This window comes from Armigeres subalbatus, chromosome 1, assembly GCF_024139115.2.
Source record: "Armigeres subalbatus isolate Guangzhou_Male chromosome 1, GZ_Asu_2, whole genome shotgun sequence".
NCBI lineage: Eukaryota > Metazoa > Arthropoda > Insecta > Diptera > Culicidae > Armigeres > Armigeres subalbatus.
The window spans coordinates 130,482,686-130,502,618 of record NC_085139.1 but is presented as its reverse complement, the minus strand read 5'-3'; the positions used below and the strand labels follow the sequence as shown (position 1 = coordinate 130,502,618).

At 39.6% G+C, this 19,933-nt stretch overlaps 1 protein-coding gene across 1 annotated transcript in view; it reads right to left on the bottom strand.

Moving 5' to 3' along the window:
* The window catches only part of LOC134206349 (protein sidekick-2-like), a 403,216-nt gene that overhangs the window by 17,452 nt on the left and 365,831 nt on the right, over positions 1-19,933 (bottom strand). Inside the window, exon 7 of the mRNA XM_062682055.1 lies at positions 12,927-13,041. Coding sequence (XP_062538039.1) covers positions 12,927-13,041 — 115 coding nt within the window. The remainder of the gene's footprint in view (positions 1-12,926; positions 13,042-19,933) is intronic.

Sequence of the window (19,933 nt, the reverse complement as noted above, 5' to 3'; positions counted from 1 at the left end):
AGAACGTAGCGCTTTATTTTAAAATTAATATTTCTAAATTATTTCAATAGTTACATGCGAAGAATAGTGACTAGTCGATTCATTAATCATGTTCCTTCAATTTACCGAGTTGACAATGGTAATAAACACAAAAATAAAGCAGATATTGCACACTTTCATGCCCTGTCACGGGTCAAAGATTTTTTGAGACTTTTGTAGCATGCCATTCATCCTTCGCATTTCTACACGTAAAAAATAACCTTATATGTTATGGCAAAAAAACCATTCGAAAATACTTATACTCTTTATTATGCCACCTAATGAATGATCCCATATCAAAAAGCTAATAACATTCATAAGTTAATGAAAAGTATAAGTTTCGGAATGTATGTGGCTAATGCGATGTATAAGTTTTTTCTTATACATATCATTAGGCGCCTGTTTCGGCAAAAAAGTATTAGAAATCTTAATAATATATAACATTAAATTTTTTTACGTGTATGAATTATTTCTAGTTGTTGACTGTGGGGTCGTCAAGTAGGCCTTGAGCAGGCAAGAAGTGTTTTACCAAGCTTGACAAATTTTCGCTATTTCAGTGTGCATATTTGAAAATGAAAATTCACCCGCCATAACGGCTCAAAGTTGAAGAACGTTGCATTCCGAGCCCAGCGCTTTATCAAGTTTTTTGAAAAGAACAGACGCACACAAGTTGGCAATGACAATTTTCTGGATCTCCGCCGTCCTACTTCGCCGACTGAACGTCTGCCGTTCGTCTCAAAACCGCAGAGCCTTAATTCTTCACGGAGGTTTGACGCAGTGGAAAAAAAACTAGGACAGTCACCGTTGGACAAGAATCCGTCAATGCTGAATTTTAATCGATTGATCGTAAGAATTCGGGGTTGTAAGGAAACAAATTCTCAGGGTATCGTCCGGTAAGTTCATTTTTATATTACTACTATTAAGACCGGTTACGTGTTGGATTTCAAAGCCATTAGATATGAATATGGTAAATTGAGTAAAAGGCCTGTATTTTAAGTTTGTTTGCTTCAAACATGTTTTACAGCTCATACATTTATTGTAACAATAAGATTCCTACCAGCGCCGTAGCGCGCCAGCCTCTGGAGGGGGCGGTCATCAAGAATTCGCTATTAAATAGAAATTTCATTGAATTTTATTCGTTAAGGAATCAATTGATAAAAAATCGACTACAGATTTGAGTAAACTGAAGCAAACAAAGATATTATTTATTTCTATTCCAACATGTCAATACTGTACTGTAGAGTAAACAAGCTTTACCAAGCTATGCGGTCACAATACTTCATCTTATTTGGTATCAAAAGGCTATCAGCTGGCAACTGAAAAAATTAGAGTTTCATTGATTTGTATGTTTAAGTACAGTTAGAATGGAGTCATATAACGGTATTAGATATGCATCTTTGCTTATACCTTCAAATATTGTACTATGCCCACAAATTTTGTTTAATTCATCCACCCACCACCATCAACTAACCGTAACCGAAGAATTTAGATTACAAAATATTTAGATGGTTGTTTCCTCATTTGAAATCACAATTTTTCTAATTTGTGCAGCTTTCTTCCACCCACGAAAATCAACAGCTCAGTTGTTTATATTATTATGCTGGAGACGATAAACCTTTTTTGTGCATTTCCCTTCTTTTTACTGTTTGTATTTTCGGCAGAGGCTTACTTACAGAGGCAGAGATAACTGCTACCACCCCGAACTTCCTCAACGTACTGGTAATTTTAACAGATTTGGCCAGCAGTCTAACGACTTTGAAGGCAGAAAAATCTCTACACCCGTGGTTATCATTATTAATCAATGATACGAGACGAGCCAGCCTTGGGCTGAACTCTAATATTAATACATTTCCTATAAACGTATTCTCTACAATTTGTTCTTTTATACACGTTTTAAAACTATTTTTGAGGATGTTTATTTTTCATAGCACTCATTTGGTTTTCGGGAATGCACATATGTGTAGTCTATTTCTGAACCAGTTTCATCATGAAAACATTTTCTTCATTTTTTTTATATATAGGGGAACGGCTCGCCACTTCATCTCATAGCTCCTGTTTCCATCCCATCAAAAACAAAGCAATGGAAAGGAATTTGGTTTGTTTATTATTTTTGTGATTTTTTTCAGCAGTGAGCACGCATGTTGACAAAAAGAAGCGACGAAATTGGTGCTGTATTTCTTTGTTTAGCGATGAGATGGATATATGTACAGTGAGATGGAGATCGGAACAGTTCCCCTACATAGGCTTGCATTCAGTTCAGTGAATCGGTTACCGATGTACGTATACATGTAGTTAGTGATGCTAAATAACAATGGTTTCATCCATGGTTGAATTAAAAACTGACTATATAGCTCATCAGTCGAATTTGATATTGAATCCTCATTTTTAATCCAATTTTAATATACGCCAAAAAAATAATTTTGGCTCAAAAGCTGTGATTCGAAATTGACTTCATTGATTATATACCGCAATACTATAAAAGAGTTACGAGAACTGGCTAAATAGGAAACAAGAACTCCTGTGTTAACAAATAAATGACAAAACCCATATTTCCATGCGTTCAACCATGTACAATTTCATTGGTTTTGTCAAGAATATTAAGACAGTCTGCGTCTTGACTTCACAATTGTGTATTCTTTGTCATATTCTGAACATCGCCACGCAATTAAAAACGTTTGGCATGGAATATGTTTGAAACCAATTTGTAATTGAGTTTTGTGGCTTATTAAAATCTACCCGTGATTTTTGCTCTTTGATATACATTTTTATTAAGATGGCACTGCAGATGGTAAAGGTGTCTTGAGGACAATGATATATCCCATAAAGTATATTTCTATGCAGGGTTCGTACTCATTTGATGAGACGAAATCATGTAATTTTCTGGTCGATGGAGAATGTTGCGTAGTTTGTGGTGAAAAACTCTTCTCTTTTCTTTTGAATAAACCTGGGAGATAAACGAAAATCGGCTTTTTTCACTCCTCACTCACTTTTCGTGAAAACTTGCAAGCAATTTCAATAAATTGTATTTTGACGCGAGTAATTAAAAAACGTTTACAAGCACGGAAAATATGGAGATGTTGTAAGTAAAAATATGATATAATTTTATCGTCTTATGAGTTTTCGCTTGTTTTTCATCGCTTTTATTTCTTTCTCTTTTTCTCGTTCCAGAGAGCGAGTAATGGCGCTTAAACCTAGGCCTATATATGCACAGATGTACATAAGGATTCGTCATGTTTTCATATCTATCTGAATTTATGCGAATACTTTTGTCAATCAGTGTATAAGCCAGGGCATTAGACTAAAAACTGTGCCCCAACCCAAGACGTCGAGGACCCAAGGAGTGTACATTCATCTTCTTAGCAAAGTCACTTCCAACGATTCGTCAATCATCTTTCCCCCTGAATGTGAAACGGTTGGTACGGTTGTCCCCGTTTCTTCCTTTCGTAGATTCAAAACTCTTTGTTGATCATGTTATTTATTACTAAATAATCTGATTGCCGGGAAGTTATGGATTATCTCCCAAATTCAAGCCTGCACGGTGGGCCTGGCCGTTTTGATACTTGTGTCATATTTATGATATGCTGCAAATATTAATGCAGACAAGAAAATGCTCGGGAATACAACCGACATTTCCAGGATGCTTTTCAATACTCGCTGTGCATGTGCTAAGACAAGACAAGACAAGACAAGACATTAAATTTTTTTACGTGTATAGATATTGAAAGGGGCAGATATGTAAACATCGCGTGACATCTCTCATTGAAAATGAGAAATTCCAGTACTGGGTTTGATAAAACGCTTTGTTCTTGTTCATTTTATGTTGGGGGCCATAATTTTTGCACAGCTGTGTGAAACAAGTTGAACTGAATAATCAGAACCGGTGCCCCCGCAATTAGAACTTTTAAAAGATTTTTTTCATAAGGTATAGCTCACCGAATCAGTTCGCCGTCGTAACAGCTTCCGAAAAAGGTCTCTCATGGTATGCTACCTACCAAACTGGAACTCCGCTAGCAATGATGGTTCGCTGTAGTTGCATGTCCGAAAGATTGTGAAACTATTGAGAACTTGAGCTACAGGTCCTAAGCCCTGGTAAAGGAGGAAGGTTGCGATGGCTGTTATTCATGGCCATCGTGTAAAGCAAAAATGGATAAACCCCAATGCCAAGGTGTCATGCGACCCGTGACGAGGGCTGAATGGTTGAGGGGGTTCTAAACATGCTCAACCGCGAACGGAGCCTGGGGTGCACCAGGGCGAACACCCCAGTAAGCAGCCCTTACTGCACTACGGCGGGGCACTGGTGCAGCGGACATTTATTTCCCTAGCTACTCGTGGGACCAAAAATGAGTACAAATTCTACAAACAACCCTCAAGGTGACGACTGCCTCTCTCAGTCGTGTGAGAGCGAAGTGGAGAATACTCTGAGTCAGCTTGGCCTTACCGAAAACCAGCTACTCAGTAGTTCGCAGGAGAAGATGGAAATATCCTGCCCCTCAACGCCTATCTCCCGGAGCAGCACATGTTTCGACAAAGCTGATCCAGATCTACAACCCCCCTCATTGACCGACTCCAACCTGTTGGACATGGAAGATAACGAAGATGATGGTATAAGGATCATCATCAACCCCCAAAAATCTTTAGCAAGTAGCAAAGGATCCGAAGATAACAAGGGTGCTCCGAGAAAGAAAATCCCCACACTCACACGCTCGCAGAGGAAGCAGCTTAGAACTCTCCGGGAGAAGGGAAAAGACCGGAATGAGGCCTTGTCCATAATCCTGAATAAGGAGAGCGAGCCCACTTCCTCAAAACGCTCGAGAAACGACCTAGACAAATCCGCCACAGAGGACCCCAAACAAAAAAGGGTGAAGCACCATCTGGATCCGAGAGAGCGCGCCCAACAGTCCTCAAACCGCGCGCCTCAGAAAAACGTGTCTGGACAACAAAACCCACCCATGAGGAAAACAGCTGGTATCAGCTACAGTGATATGGCCAAAAGCGTGAAGGTCGGGATAATACCCAAAGACTTTCCCACCGTCCAACTCACTACAGCCCAGCTAGACCTTCTACAAGAAGCACTCCTGCTCAGAGTAGTTCAACAGCGAAACGAGCCAATAAAACCCAAATTCAACAACCTCATCTACAAGTCCGGTTACATGGTTCTAATCTGTAAGGATCAAGAGACTGCTGAGTGGTTAAAGAGAATATCCCCATCCATGAAACCCTGGGAAGGTGCAGAGCTGATGGCAATGGACGAAGTGGCGATTCCACGTCCAGAGATGATCCGAGCATTCTTCCCACAAAGCTCCAGCTATGATGACGACCGAATAAAGGCTCTCATAGAAAGCCAAAATGACATCACAACAACTAATTGGCGTATTGTGAAACGATCCATTCTGAAAGATATTCATGTTGAATGGATCTTCACAGTAGAGGGTGCGTCCATGGAAAAGTTGAAGAAGTCCAAATACACCCTTAACTACCGATTTGGTGAAATCCAACTAAGGAAGATTACAGATCAACCGACTGCCGCTACCGCCAATCCGACTGGAAGGCCGACCCAAGAGCAATCTGAGGAGGCCTCCTGTTCGGGCGAGGTTCGGCTAACTGGAAGGCCGACCCAAGAGAAATCTGAGGAAGCCTCCGGTTCAGGCGAGGTTAGTAAATCTCACCCCAAAAGCACCATAAAGGCTAGTCTGTCCGCCTCTAAAGGAAAAGCTCGAAGCTTACATGCGACCCCCTGCTCTAGTGGTACCAAACCAAAGGTATCTAAACAGGGCAAAGGGGTGCAAAAAGCGACAGTTTGACCACAGAGGCGAAACTGGCGGGCCAGGTTGCTACAGAGAAGAGAAAACCCAGACTGTAATACCAAACGACATCCTGATGATCCGCAACATCCAAAGCCGGACAGTCGTCGTCCGGAAAAAAGCGGGAACCCCGGAAATGGCGACTAAAGTTCTGCAAGTGAACCTCCACCATGCTGAGAGCTCCACGGGTGTGCTCTGTCGGAGGTTCACCAAAGAGAATTTAACCGTGGCCCTCATTCAAGAGCCATGGGTCAATAAATCCAGAATACAAGGTATTCCACAACACTCATGTAAGTTGGTATATGATGACAGCCAGCTTTCTCCTAGAGCGGCTATTTTATTACATAACAACTGTAAATACTTTCCAATTTCAGAATTCATAAAAAGGGACATCGTAGCGGTCAGGATGGAGGTACCTTCCGCCAGAGGGAGTAGAGAGATCTTGGTGGTCTCGACATACCTCCCAGGTGACGTGGACGAAATCCCTCCTCCAGAAATAGCTGCGCTCGTAGCCTACAGCCACCGACACAACATCCCCTTCGTCATAGGGTGCGACGCAAATGCACATCACACCGTATGGGGAAGTACCAATGTAAACACCAGAGGTGAGTACCTGTTACAGTTTCTCTCTTCCAAGAACATTGACATTTGTAATGTTGGTGACAAGCCCACGTTTGAAAACTCCATTCGTCAGGAAGTTTTGGACTTGACTCTATGTAGTCGGTCTATCTCTGATAAAATAAACAACTGGCATGTTTCTGAAGAAATATCAATGTCAGACCATAAACACATCATCTTCGAATGGGAAGGGGTCTAACGATGGAAAAACGTTTAAAGATCCTAAGAAAACTGATTTGGAATCCTACTCAGCTATCCTACGATCCGAAGAGTACATCATAGAAAGTCACATCAAGTCCATAACACAATTGGAAGATGCGTCCAAATCCATTAAAAACAAAATCCTTAACGCCTACCAAGAGAGCTGTCCAACTAAATCAACTAGTTCGAGTAGAGACGTTCCATGGTGGAATAAAACTCTTGAGAAGCTTAGGAAAACTGCGCGTAGGGAGTTCAACCGTGCTAAGCGAACCGGCGATTGGAGCCTATACAGAAAGGCCCTGACGAACTACGACAAAGAAATAAGGTCAGCCAAACGGAAATCGTGGATTCTAATGTGTGAAAGCATAGAGAATACACCCGTAGTGGCCAGACTCCAAAAAACTCTTTCAAAAGACCACTCCAATGGTGTGGGTAGCCTCCGAAAGACGAATGGTTCGCTCACTGTAGAGCCTAGCGATACACTGAGCGAATTGTTAAAGATCCACTTCCCTGATTCAATCCCTGAGTCGAGCATCGGCGACCAAGGCACTGGAATTGCTGTCTCAGATCCACAAGAGATCCAATCATGGGTTTCTGGGTCTAAAAGACGCAATAAAGGTTGCAAAGGAAGCTTTCACTCGGGCCAGGGTTGAGAGGGCTGTGAGATCTTTCGAGCCATTTAAGTCTCCTGGCATGGATGGAATATTTCCAGCGTTGATCCAAAAGAGGAGAAAACACTGGTTCCACCCTTGGTTGAGATTTTTAAGGCGAGTCTGATTTTGGGGCACATACCTAACGATTGGCGTCAAATCCGGGCTGTCTTCATTCCGAAGGCAGGCAAGAGAGATAAAACCAACCCCAAAGCATTCAGGCCGATAAGTTTATCCTCTGTAATGCTCAAAATTATGGAAAAGGTACTATGCGAGTACATAAATCACAAATTTATGAAAGCAATGCCTTTGTCAAAAACCAATTCGCTTATCAAAGTGGAAAATCTACGATCTCGGCACTACATACGGTAGTTCAAAAATCGAAAAACACTTAATGCAAAAGAAATTGCTCTTGTAGCATTTCTTGATATTGAGGGCGCATTCGATAACGCTTCTTATTCGTCTATAGGGTCAGCAATGTTGAGGAGAAAATTCGACCCATGCATTGTTACCTGGGTACATGCTATGCTAGCTAATCGGAAAATCTCCTCTGAGCTTAGCGGTTCATACATCACTGTTAAAGCAACAAGGGGTGTCCGCAAGGCGGAGTGCTTTCTCCTTTGTTGTGGTCACTGGTGGTGGATGAGCTTCTAGACAGCTTAGAGAGAAGAGGCTTCGAAGTGGTTGGATATGCTGATGACGTTGTCATTATTGTACGAGGCAAATTCGAAAGTGTTATCGTGGAAAGAATGCAATCTGCCCTAAATCACACTTTTTCCTGGTGTCAAAAGTATCAACTAGGCATAAATCCTACAAAAACTTCCATTATCCCTTTCACCAAACGGAGAAAGGTACAACTGAAACCCCTTTTCTTGAATCAAACACAATTAGTTTATTCAAGTGAAGTAAAATATCTAGGTGTCATACTCGACGCAAAGCTTAATTGGAACTCTCATCTCCAATCAGTTGTGCAGAAAGGTCTCAATACACTTTGGGTTTGTTCAAAAACCCTTGGTAAAAGATGGGGCCTAAAACCAAGTATGATCATGTGGATATATAAAACCATTGTCCGTCCCAGGACAACTTACGCTTCCCTTGTCTGGTGGCCTAAAACTAATGAGGGCTAAGCTCAACAAAATCCAACGCACCGCTTGCATAGCCATCACTGGTGCAGTTCGTAGTACACCCACTTTGGCCCTAGACGCAATGCTTCACCTGCCCCGGTTAGATCAATTCATAAAGCTGGAAGCGGAAAAAAGTGCTCTAAGGTTAAAGAGAACAAAACACTGCTGTCGGGAGACCTTACGGGTCACCTCAGCATATTAAATGAATTTGCCATAAATCCCGCAATAGGAATTTGTAGTGACTGGATGGAAACGGTAGTCAATTATGACTTACCTTACGATGTGTTCATTCCTTCCCGCCAGGAGTGGGAAGGAGGTGGACCAACGTTCCAACAGGCTCTATAAATTTCTTCACAGATGGTTCGAAAATGAATAATCTGACAGGATCCGGAATCTATGGCCCTACAACAAAAATTTCTGTCCACTTAGGACAGTGGCCCACAGTATTTCAGGCGGAAATATATGCAATATTAGAATGCGTGTTATTATGCCTGAGGAGAAAGTATAGATTTGCAAAAATATGTATTTTCTCTGACAGCCAAGCGGCACTTAAGTCGCTTAATAACTACACTTATAACTCAAAGCTAGTGTGGGAATGCATTCTGGCTTTGAAAAACTTATCCATACGCAATCGAGTCTACCTATATTGGATCCCAGGACATACGGGTCTAGATGGAAACGAGATTGCTGATGAGCTAGCCAGGAATGGATCTAATGAAAGGTTCATTGGCCCTGAGCCCTTCTGCGGGATCTCAGACTGCTCTGTAAAAATGGAACTGAACAAATATATGGTCAGTCAAATCACATCAAACTGGAATGCACTTCCCCATACGAGCCAATCCAAAAGGCTCGTAACGATTAACCCCAAGAAAATCCAACAACTATTAGGTCTCAACAAAGGGATCTCAACATCTACACCGGTCTAATAACTGGACACTGCCCCTGCAGATACCATCTACAAAGATCGGAGCAATCCAAACCTCAAATTGCCGCTTCTGTGACGAGGAGAGAGAAACATCAGAACACATCCTCTGCTACTGCAGTGCACTCACCCAACGTAGGTTCAAAGTTCTCAGCAAGCCCTTTTAGGGCCTGCTGACATATGGATCTTATCCCCCAAGGACGTGGTTGGCTTCATAAAGCTAGTCTCGCCAGAATGGGGGAGTCACATACTGTAACTCAGGATCTCTATTCATCAATAATAGATGGTCTTGAGTTCAGTCGATACCAAGGTATCTCAGTGACAAACATGTTACTGAGATAACTTGCGTATTTCACAGTAAAAGGGTATATCACAATAGTCCTAAAATCTGGACGCAGTGATCTTCACCCGACAAACGAGGAAAAAAAAAAAAATGCTACCTATCGAGAGTGTATACAGACATAATTAGTTAGAGATTTTTTCATTCTCCTATGGATTCAAACCCTGTACTCATAATGATGCAACCAACAAGTTGTTGTTAGATTTTCTAACAATTCTGTATAAGAACCTACCAAAAACCTGTATAAGAATTGGGCATATGCGAAAATGCTAGATTCTTATACAAATATTGTATGACACTTTACCGTTTTGCAAGCTTTTCTTACATAATTCGTTTGTGGGCTTACATTTTTGTATAAGAATCTAACAATTTCGCATATGCCCGGTTCATATGCATATGCATATGTTTTGGTTGGTTCTTATACAAAATTGTTAAAAAATCTAACAGTCGCGACTGTTAGATTTTGTAACAATTGTGTATAATATTAATCCTTTGACTGTCCCACCTAGGAACGTCCATGCGTAGGACATGTCCTTCTTGCCCCACCCCCTCCCACTGACTGGTGAAAAACTATGTTCCTGAACGTTGATCTACTTTTAGGATGTTTCTAAAGGGCTCCAAAAAAACTCACACTTACTGTGTTTGGGTCATATTGACCTGGATTTGAGGTATTTCTGAGCCAGGAGAAAGTCGATCCTATTTTTTTTTCTAGAATACAGATCGGCGGTGGTTCCTGTAGAAAATGTTTACGTTAAGGTAGTGTCTTCAGCAATTTAACGATATATCATTGTGTGATTATCATCTACGCCAGCACCATTCATGTGAAATTTTCTTTCAAAACATCTGGCTTTAATTTTGTTGATCTGTGATAAAAATCAGCCAATATACGAAACATATTGGTTTTGTGATATTTCATATGGTTTTGTACGATTTCTATTGGTTTGTGCTTTTTTTGGCTGGATGGTAATTGAAACCGTGTCCCTAATAATCGCTTTGGCTTATCGAACCTAATGCAAAAGGTAGATATAATAAATCATTCTTATAATTACGATTATGAATGCCTTATTCCGGTTTGCATGTTCCGATCATCCTTCAATATAAAGATCTTCAACCCGTCCCCTTTTCCTTTCTCCCCAAACTGCTATTTCTGGAAAATCGTATGACAACGGGCAACAACACCATTCTCTCCGACAGCAATTGATATTTATCTATGCAAATACAAATAATCGCCGTGATTCCCCTTACCGCCGTTCTACCTTCGCTTCTTTCTCACAAAACCGGAACACGCTATAGCGACCTTCAGCTATCTCGATGATAGTTTGCCAAATTGTTCAGCAGGAGTGCAATCCGTTTGCCGCCGGTGAGCCTGGTCAACCGGCGAAGCATGGAAACACTCTGAACCAGACTGCTTCCGACAAATTAGCCCCCTCTCAGCGAGAAAGGGGGGAAAACTTTTCATCGAGACACGGGAGTGTGAATATATAAGCAGTCATCAATGATGAACGAGCCTTATCAGATAATTAATTTTCTACGATTCGGATAAAATCTTTTGCCTGTCGTTTCCTCTGCCGAGATTGGCGCATCGAAAGCGCGGCGATGAGAAGAAGAACGAGGCAACACCATTGGCAGGAGGAATTGAATCGATAAAGTTGAAGCATAGATATAATTATCAAGATGTTGGGGTCAGAACAAATTAGTACTCATTTTATGGTTCCAATGTACTAAGATTTCGGTACCCAGCTGGTACACAGCAAAACTTAGCAATCCTTTGATTTAAATTTGAATTTGTTCTAATTTTTCATCGTCGTCATAGCTATCGTTGTATTTATTTGTTTATCTCAAATGAACGGAATGTTGTCAGAGTGGAGCTAAGACGTGTTCGCAGGATTGGAGTATTGGAATTATAATACCTCCATCGTCAACTAACAATTCTTTTTCGTTTTAGGTTTTGGACGTTCGGATTTAACTTCCGATACTTCATCTGTTAGTAACAAACGCGACGACGAATACCTGTTTAAGTACGAACGTCCACAACTCTTACGATGCTATCCTTGTTTGGGAAGACTACCCCTACTGAACCGAGAGCCCACTGTTTGGGCGGCAGGATTTAGTTTTAAAAAAATCACAACGCCAACTCGGGATTTTGTATGTGTCTTTTTCCACTTCGCTGGTCTCTACATATTACATATTACATATTACATATTACATATTACATATTACATATTACATATTACATATTACATATTACATATTACAGCCATATTCTATATTTTTATAACATTTGCACTTATTAGTTGTGGATTGCCAAACCATTATAGAACTTTTCCCCGGTACAAGAAAAATTGATTCCTTGCCGCTGGACAATTGGTAGCTTCTAGGACACGCCGGTTCGTCGGCGTTTTAACCCGTTTCGGTCTGACCTAGAAATCAAAATTGAAATAACCCGTGTAGGCTCATTTATCGTCCGATTGCCATGAAATTTTCAGGGAAGAAGCGTCATCATGTCTATTTTTTGATACATGACTTGATTTGACCATGGTGCCAATCCGGCCGGATTTATTAAGGGGGGGTCCTGGGTCAGATGCAGTCAAAAACGGGTCATTTTTTTAAAACCATTAATAAATGAACGAAAGTGACCAGAATGCTGATGCAAACGTGGTCAATCATCATTGGCCAGCATCAGAATTTAGTTTTGATACATTTGCATCACCAGGACATGGTTCCGGATGTTCCGGGAACCTGGTTCCCTGGGGTATCCCTGGGGTGGTGGACACTTTTCAAGTGGACACAACCCAGTCTTGCGACATATCAAACTTCATGGTTTTGGAAGAAAATCCTAATAGATGAGTTTTTGGGAGGTTTTGGACACATTGGCCACATCCGGAAGTGTTCCCGGGATCCTGGTTCCCTCAAGAAAGTGGACAAATCTCGATTAGTTATTAAGTTTTTCCTGTTCCATTTCCACGACAATTGATTTTCATTTTCTTCAAATGTTGGATGAAAAATCAAAACAAATAACGTAAGTGTTACCTAGACGACAGTGCTAAATCTTGTGCTAGAGGCCGTTCAAAAATTACGAACAACGTTCTGAAATGACATTTCTGGGTACCGAGGATCGTTCAAAGTCTATGAAACTGGAACCATGAAAAAATCGGCAGTTTCATATTGATTGTTGGTTGAAGAATATTCAAGTTGCTCATCGGCTACGCCGGGAAAAGGATTAGCACGGGATTTGTGGACATAAGCTTTTACCTCCTTCGTCGGTCATGACAAGCACGGTTGTAGGTGGACCTAAGCCTTCCGGGTTGAATACCTGGATTGAAACCAGATACTGTGTGTAGGTTTGCAGGTTGTGGATTTCATGGCTCTGAAACGAAAGCAAAAAGTGAAATTGATTAAAGATGCTGAATAATTTGTAAGATTTGACGCAAAAGCATTTGGTGTGATAGAAATTATTTTCTGAGCTGGTCGGAAGGATCCCGGAACCTTTTGATTTCATCCTAATTTTCAAATTTGTTTTAAAGTTGTTTAGGAAGTCACATCTTTAACAATCTTCCTTGGTAAATATACATAAAAATATCCATTTTCTGATGTATCGAAACTATAAGTGCATAACCGAAGTGTATTTTCGTATACCCAATCCATGGTGGATGTTTCTTCTATACTGTAAAATGGATGGTTGGATCAATTTTTACGACTCTAGCAAAACTTTGCACTCCAGAAAGCGAGTGCCCTTTCTCCGGAACTATTTCGAAACTAAGCAACTGTATGTTAGATATGTGCAGATAATTCTATTGAGTTCGTAATTAGCCCCATATCCTTTTTGTCTGCATCCTTGTTAGAAGTGCCAAAGCCATTTGGCACACAACTTTTCTACCGATGCACACTTATGCAAGCCATTCACAGCAACCGTCTCCTGGATAGTCGTCGTCGGTGTCGTTCCCGCCGTCATCACCGATGTTGGCTGGCAAAAGAAACTTTGCTCACTAACTAGTATCTATTATTAATGTCTCATGTTCTTTGGGGCACTTCAATGAGCGCACATCAGGCAAAAGTTTGCACCTCCTAGGCAAAAACATGCTCCGATATAATTGGCAGTGTTGTGCTAAATGGATTCCCCGGTAAAGTTGTTGTCGCTATGTTTACAATAAATTCAATTCAGATACACTGGGGTCGCTTTTCACGCGGCTTGTTTTTGGTTTCGGAACAAATAAACCTCATGTTTTAATCCACAAATAAATCGATGAAAAATCAAGTGGTACATGAAATACTTATGGAAGTTGAAGTAGACCGACAGATTCATGAAATCTATCCGCGTTCAGCGGTGAAGCATGTGGGAGCTAAACCAAAAACGTGGGTGTTGTAAGCTGGGTTCCATTTTCCCTTGGACGTGGATCATACTAGCCACATTATTTGCCAATACATAAATAATAATTTGGCTATAACCCTCCTAGAAAAGGGTTGCCCCAAGCTCCAACGTAGCCGTATGTACTCTTTGATTAATCCATCTTTATCTTTTTTTATTTCGTCATATTGCGATTTGTATGTAGGACCGTTCACAAACCGTCAGTCCGGGCATCCTTTTATCTGAATTAGGTTCAAAATTCAATCCTTGGCTGGGTGTTTGCCGTTTTTTACTGCGTTAGTGATTGTGGTTGTCAAGTTGTGAAAAGAAGCTACCGACTAGAGGAAAGTAACAAATTTATAACAGGCCGTGTTATTTAGATATATTTTTTGTAACAAATCCTGTTTAAAATGACTAACATAAAAACTGCCCAAAAAATAAAAAAAAAATCATAAAAAATTGCCAATAAACAAATCAATGTATGAGCAATAAATAAATATGAAATTTCCATAAATAATGCAAAATGTACATTAATAACTAATTGTAATAATTGTCCACAAAACAAAAATAAGTTAGCACTTTTTAAAGCAAAAACTGCAATTATAAAAGAAAAAAATTCCACAAAGAAATCAAAATGTTCCACAAAAAAAAAAACATTTCTATAAAAATGTCAATTTTAGCTATAAACAATTAAAAAATTTTCAACAAAAATTTTTTTTTTCAAAATCAATTAAAAACTTTCCACAAGAAAATCAATAAAGAGCAATAAAAAATATTAAAATTTCCATAAGGAAATATAAAAAAGCTATAAAATTGAGCATTTTTTCCATTGATGACCTCTTCTTTAACCTTCTAGGACTCGCACCGTTGTTAAAAGTACAACACATTGAGTAAAAATTAGATAACTTTTTAGTCAGTTGACCAATTTGCATCAAACCACCATGTATTCCTCAAAAAATTAGTTCTTCATCAATTTAAAAGATAATAAAAGTGATTGGATAGAAGGCTCGGGTGAATATAGCTAAATAAAAGGCTCAGGTGCACTGGAAAAAGTGACCAGTAATGAATTATTTATTTATTTCATTAACAATTCATCCTAAAGAAACGCGAATTTTTCTATATCATTTCTGATAATAACCTTGGAGTTAACTCGCAGTTCTCACTCACCTATGACCGTAGGTGGCCACCAGGCGGCCTTCCGGAAAACCCGGAACGTTCTAAAAATTGTCATTTTGTGAAGTTCGTCCTATAGCAGCGCAATTTTTTCTAAACCATTCCTGATGGTGATTTTGGAGGTATTCCACAGTTCTTACTCTGCTACAACCGTAGGTGGCCATCCGGAACGTCCGTAAAAATGGTCATTCTGGAAAGTTCGTCCGCGAGCAGTGCATTTTTTTCTAAACCATTTCTGGTGATCTTTTTTTTGTGTCTTTATTAAAGAGACTTTCAGCCCGATGCTGGCTCGTCTCCGGACAGGTGATCTAACATCATCATCAAATTCCACAGTTCTTATTCTGCTATAACCGTAGGTGGGCATCAGACGGTCTTCTTTATAATCCGAAACGTCCGTAAAATTGTCATTTTGGAAAGTTTATCCTAGAGCAACGCATTTTTTTGCAAACCATTTCTGACGGCGATATTCGGCGATACACAGCTCCTACTCTGCTACGACCGCAGTAACCACCAGGTGGCCTTCCGGAAAATCCGGAACATCCGTAAAAATTGTAATTTTGTGAAGTTCGTCCTAGAGCAGCGCAATTTTCCTAAACCATTTCTGACGGTGAATGGTCGTTTTGTACAGTTCGTCCTAGACCAACGATTTTCTTTTAAACCATTTCTGATAATGACCAGGATCCACCTTCGCCAAAGGTATAATAATAGCCCAAAAATATATGTACTACGCAAACAAATGAATAATGAATTCCATCATAATAATACATAAATAGATAACCACATTAGAAATTCGAGATATATTGGTCTTATTTGGCCAAAAAGAAGCTATTTCAGCTAAAAAAAAAACTTTGATAGGAACGCAAAATACGGAATTCTAATTGGATGTAAGAAATAAGTTTTTCCTGCATTTCCAATACTAACAGTTACTGTTAGACTAGTCAAGTTGAAGGTACAGGATTGAAATGGAAACGCTACGGAAATCCATTTCCTGTTCTAGCGATTGCTGTAACATGACAAGTATACAAAAAGAAACAAAGTAGGCGAATGAAGTGAGATCGAACCCAAGGCATCCTCTGTATGAGGCAGAAACGGTAGTTATATCATAGATATAATTATCAAGATGTTGGGGTCAGAACAAATTAGTACTAATTTTTTGGTTCCATTAGTACAAATTACCGGTACCCAAAAGTTTTGCGAAATCGAGCTGCCCCTTGAATGGAAAACACATCACACACTTTTCTTCCAATTTTTCGCCCCTCGATATTTTCGTTACTTAGTAACGAGAAGACCAAAAAAATCAACAAGAAAAAATCCGAATGTTTATTGTTTGCAATTGAAAAACTCGCAACTGATGTTGCTTGCATCTGGATTTTAAAGTGTTGCTTAATGCGATTTTTTTTAAGTTGTGAGTAATTTTCGAAAGCTATGGAATGTGAATAGATCATAATTATTATCGTTTCCATCTATAGATCTTCCCATGGCGCGACCGCTTGATTGCTGATCTCTAAATGGTTTCTGGCATGCAACATCTTGACCCAATTCATTCAAAGAATCAAATACCTTGGCATTGATACAGCGATATGCCACCTTATCTTCCCCAATCCCGTGATGTTCACCGAAACCCGGGCAATCGGTGATTTCATTCATGAGTCATTTCAGCTCAACCACCCATTCAACTGCAATCAGAAGCTGCCCTGGATGATCTGACCTTGTTCTGCTGCTCCCAGGTTGATGCTCGAAAAGCCGTGCACCGTGAAATATCAACACCATGTCAGATACCCTTTCATCGGTAGGAGGATTCGAAAGTAGTTTGCCCTGATTTTCCCTTTGTATGATTGGTTTAGAATAACTATGAGAGGTTTTTAAATGTACATATTTGTTCTATTTTGCTCTACTACAAATAAATACCTAATGATTATTATCCGTATTCAATCCATGGATTTGCTTGTTTCAGAATGGACAGTTAATATTCACTACAGTCAGCAGAAAGCGCGATGTTTCGGATTTCCAATTTGTTCCGTTTCAGGACAGAGATATTTTTTCCGAAACATCTTGTAACAGTTAATCAGAGCAAATTGTCTGTGCTGAACCATTTAGGAATCTGGCGTGAAGATTGAACATATGAAGGACGATTTTGCTATTTACCTATTAAATTATAAAAAGCTTAAATAAATGTATTTACTACAAATTCGATTTCATTATTTATTTATTTATTTAAATTTGTTGAAAATTCTAAGGTCTAATTGGAAAAGAGCATTTCACCCTGTATAAATTCTTTTCTGAATCCTATATGGATTGTTTTTGAACTACTGTTTAGACCGAATCTAGTATAGATCGCTTCCGATTCCCATATGGATTCTTTTTTTTGTACCTTTATTAAGGAGATATCCAGCTCTAGGCTGGCTCGTCCCCGGCATATGGATTCTCTTGCGAATCCCGTATAGATACCGTGGAAAATCAAATTTCGGACACACTCAAACTTCGGACGCTTCAATTCGTATGGGAAATTTTCTGAAATATTTCATCGAAATGTTTCGTCAAGCTGGATCGGAAGGACTAATAGTTTTAGCTTGTTTTAGTATAGTTACATTGTAATAAGACATGTTAAAACAATGCAACGAATTTATTAAAAGACAGTCTGAGCTGTGCAGTGCGAATTATTTTCATTTATTCTTCCCGGTACTGTGTAATCATGTGTCCGAAGTTTGAATCTTTGTGTCCGAAATTTGAATCCAACCCAGCCGGTGTCCGAGGTTTGAATAGAACTGAAGCCGGATATTTTCAAAAATTACAAACAATCTTCGCAATATCTTGCACATATTAAATACGTATTTCAAAGATGAATACTATACTTAGTGATTGCAATGGTGATTTAAACGATGTGACTTACAATGTCAGTAAACAGGATGATTTCATAACATGAAGTGCTTAAGCGTCCGAAGTTTGAGTTTGCACGGTACTTCTAGAAATTCCGTATGAATTCTCTTTGAAATCCCGAATGAATTTCATTTTAAATCCTATATAAATGCCCTTCGGAATCCCGTATGGGTTTATATTCGAAATCCCGTATATGGATTCCCTTTGGAATTCCTAAACGATGGCCTATCTTCTTTGTTCGTTACTTGCAAGAACGATATCGTAGAGGCGCCCTGGTTCACAAAAAAACATACTTGCAAAAAAGAACACTTGAAATCTAGCAAAGAACTATCAAAGCTTCAATGTGCATCAAGAAAACAAGTCGCATTTCATCGAAGTTTCCATCGATTTTCTGCAAAATTTTTCCATTTTGCCGAAACAGATAATTTTGTGATTAATGATAAAATCATTTAGCATTTGGAAGAAGAAACCCTGATATGAAATACATGCGTGAATGTGTTATGTACTTCATTCAATAAAAATTCAAATAAAAAACGATAGAAATTTCCTGAATGTCTAAAGGATCTACTAAAACTACTCTAGAAAAAAAACTCGTAAAAACACTACCAAAGCCCCCGCGAAGCATTAATGTAGCCCCTATGTACCCTTAATTGAAACAAAAATCAATCCTACCATGTGAAATACACTACACGTACAACACACAGCAACAGAACACGAACAAGCTCCAAATTTAGGGAGAGTTCGCATCCTACAAAAAAACGACCTGTTAAAACATTACGAGCCGAAATGCTGCTCTACATAAGAAGAAATTGATGCAACCTACCATAGATACCAACATTAACCCTCTACCACATGATCTTCTCGCAGCATCTAAAGGTCTCCCTCTTCACATCACTTACTGTTCCTATCCTATCAAAGCGGAGACGAAGGCACCAACTAAGGAAATGCTGAGCTAGTTGTCGGTTAACTGCTAAGCAGGCAGCACGCTTGATTCGCAATAATTTTCAATCAAGTTAATGTTGGATAACATAATGAATTTGTACATAGCACTAGAATTAAGACTAAACTAAAAGCAGCGAGATCAGTTCCCAATAAACCACGGACGGTAAAAGTATTCCATGTCTTTCGGTCGGTCGTGTTGATTGATTTTCACCTGAAGTGTTCTCGAATTGTTGGTTGGCAATAAATTCAAGTTTGACTAAAAATAGCCAATTTATTAAATACATCTCCGAAAGCGATCTCGCGCGTGAGTGGAAAGGGGGCAGAGGTTGAGTGCATTTGTGCAACAGTTCATAATGTGCATTGAGCGCATTTGATTACGCAAGTGGCAAAGCAGAGATTGTTTGCTGATTTCCTCTCGTCGTCTTGTAGTAGAAGGAGGCGGCAAGAAAAGGATTGCGTTTTGTCCTAGCAATGAAGATCGAAGTGTAATTTTCAAGTAAGTTGCAGCATTTTATGGGCCACTGATTTAGTGGAAAAAAATTCCTCCCACGGAAGCCCAGAGGACCTAGAAGGCCCCATCAGTTAAAGTTTCCTGACCGGCAAGAATTTCAGATTAAAAACTGTGCAAGTGAGTGTAGTATTCAGAGCAAGCGGCTAATGATTTTAGTTTGTATAAGTGATTCTAGACTATGAATTGAACTTGCTATTGCGGATTGTACATTAAACATAAGCAATCAAATATACCAATCGTGAAATAAAACGTGAAATAAAAAAACGAATTTTAAAACGAACAGTCGCACCGCTCTTCAACGGCGGATTCCATTCAGCCGTTTTCGGCTGGAATACGACAGTGAGATTCAGTGGAAAAGTGACTAGTGGCGGAGTTGGGCAAACTAGTGAATTTCCCAGCGAATTATTTTAT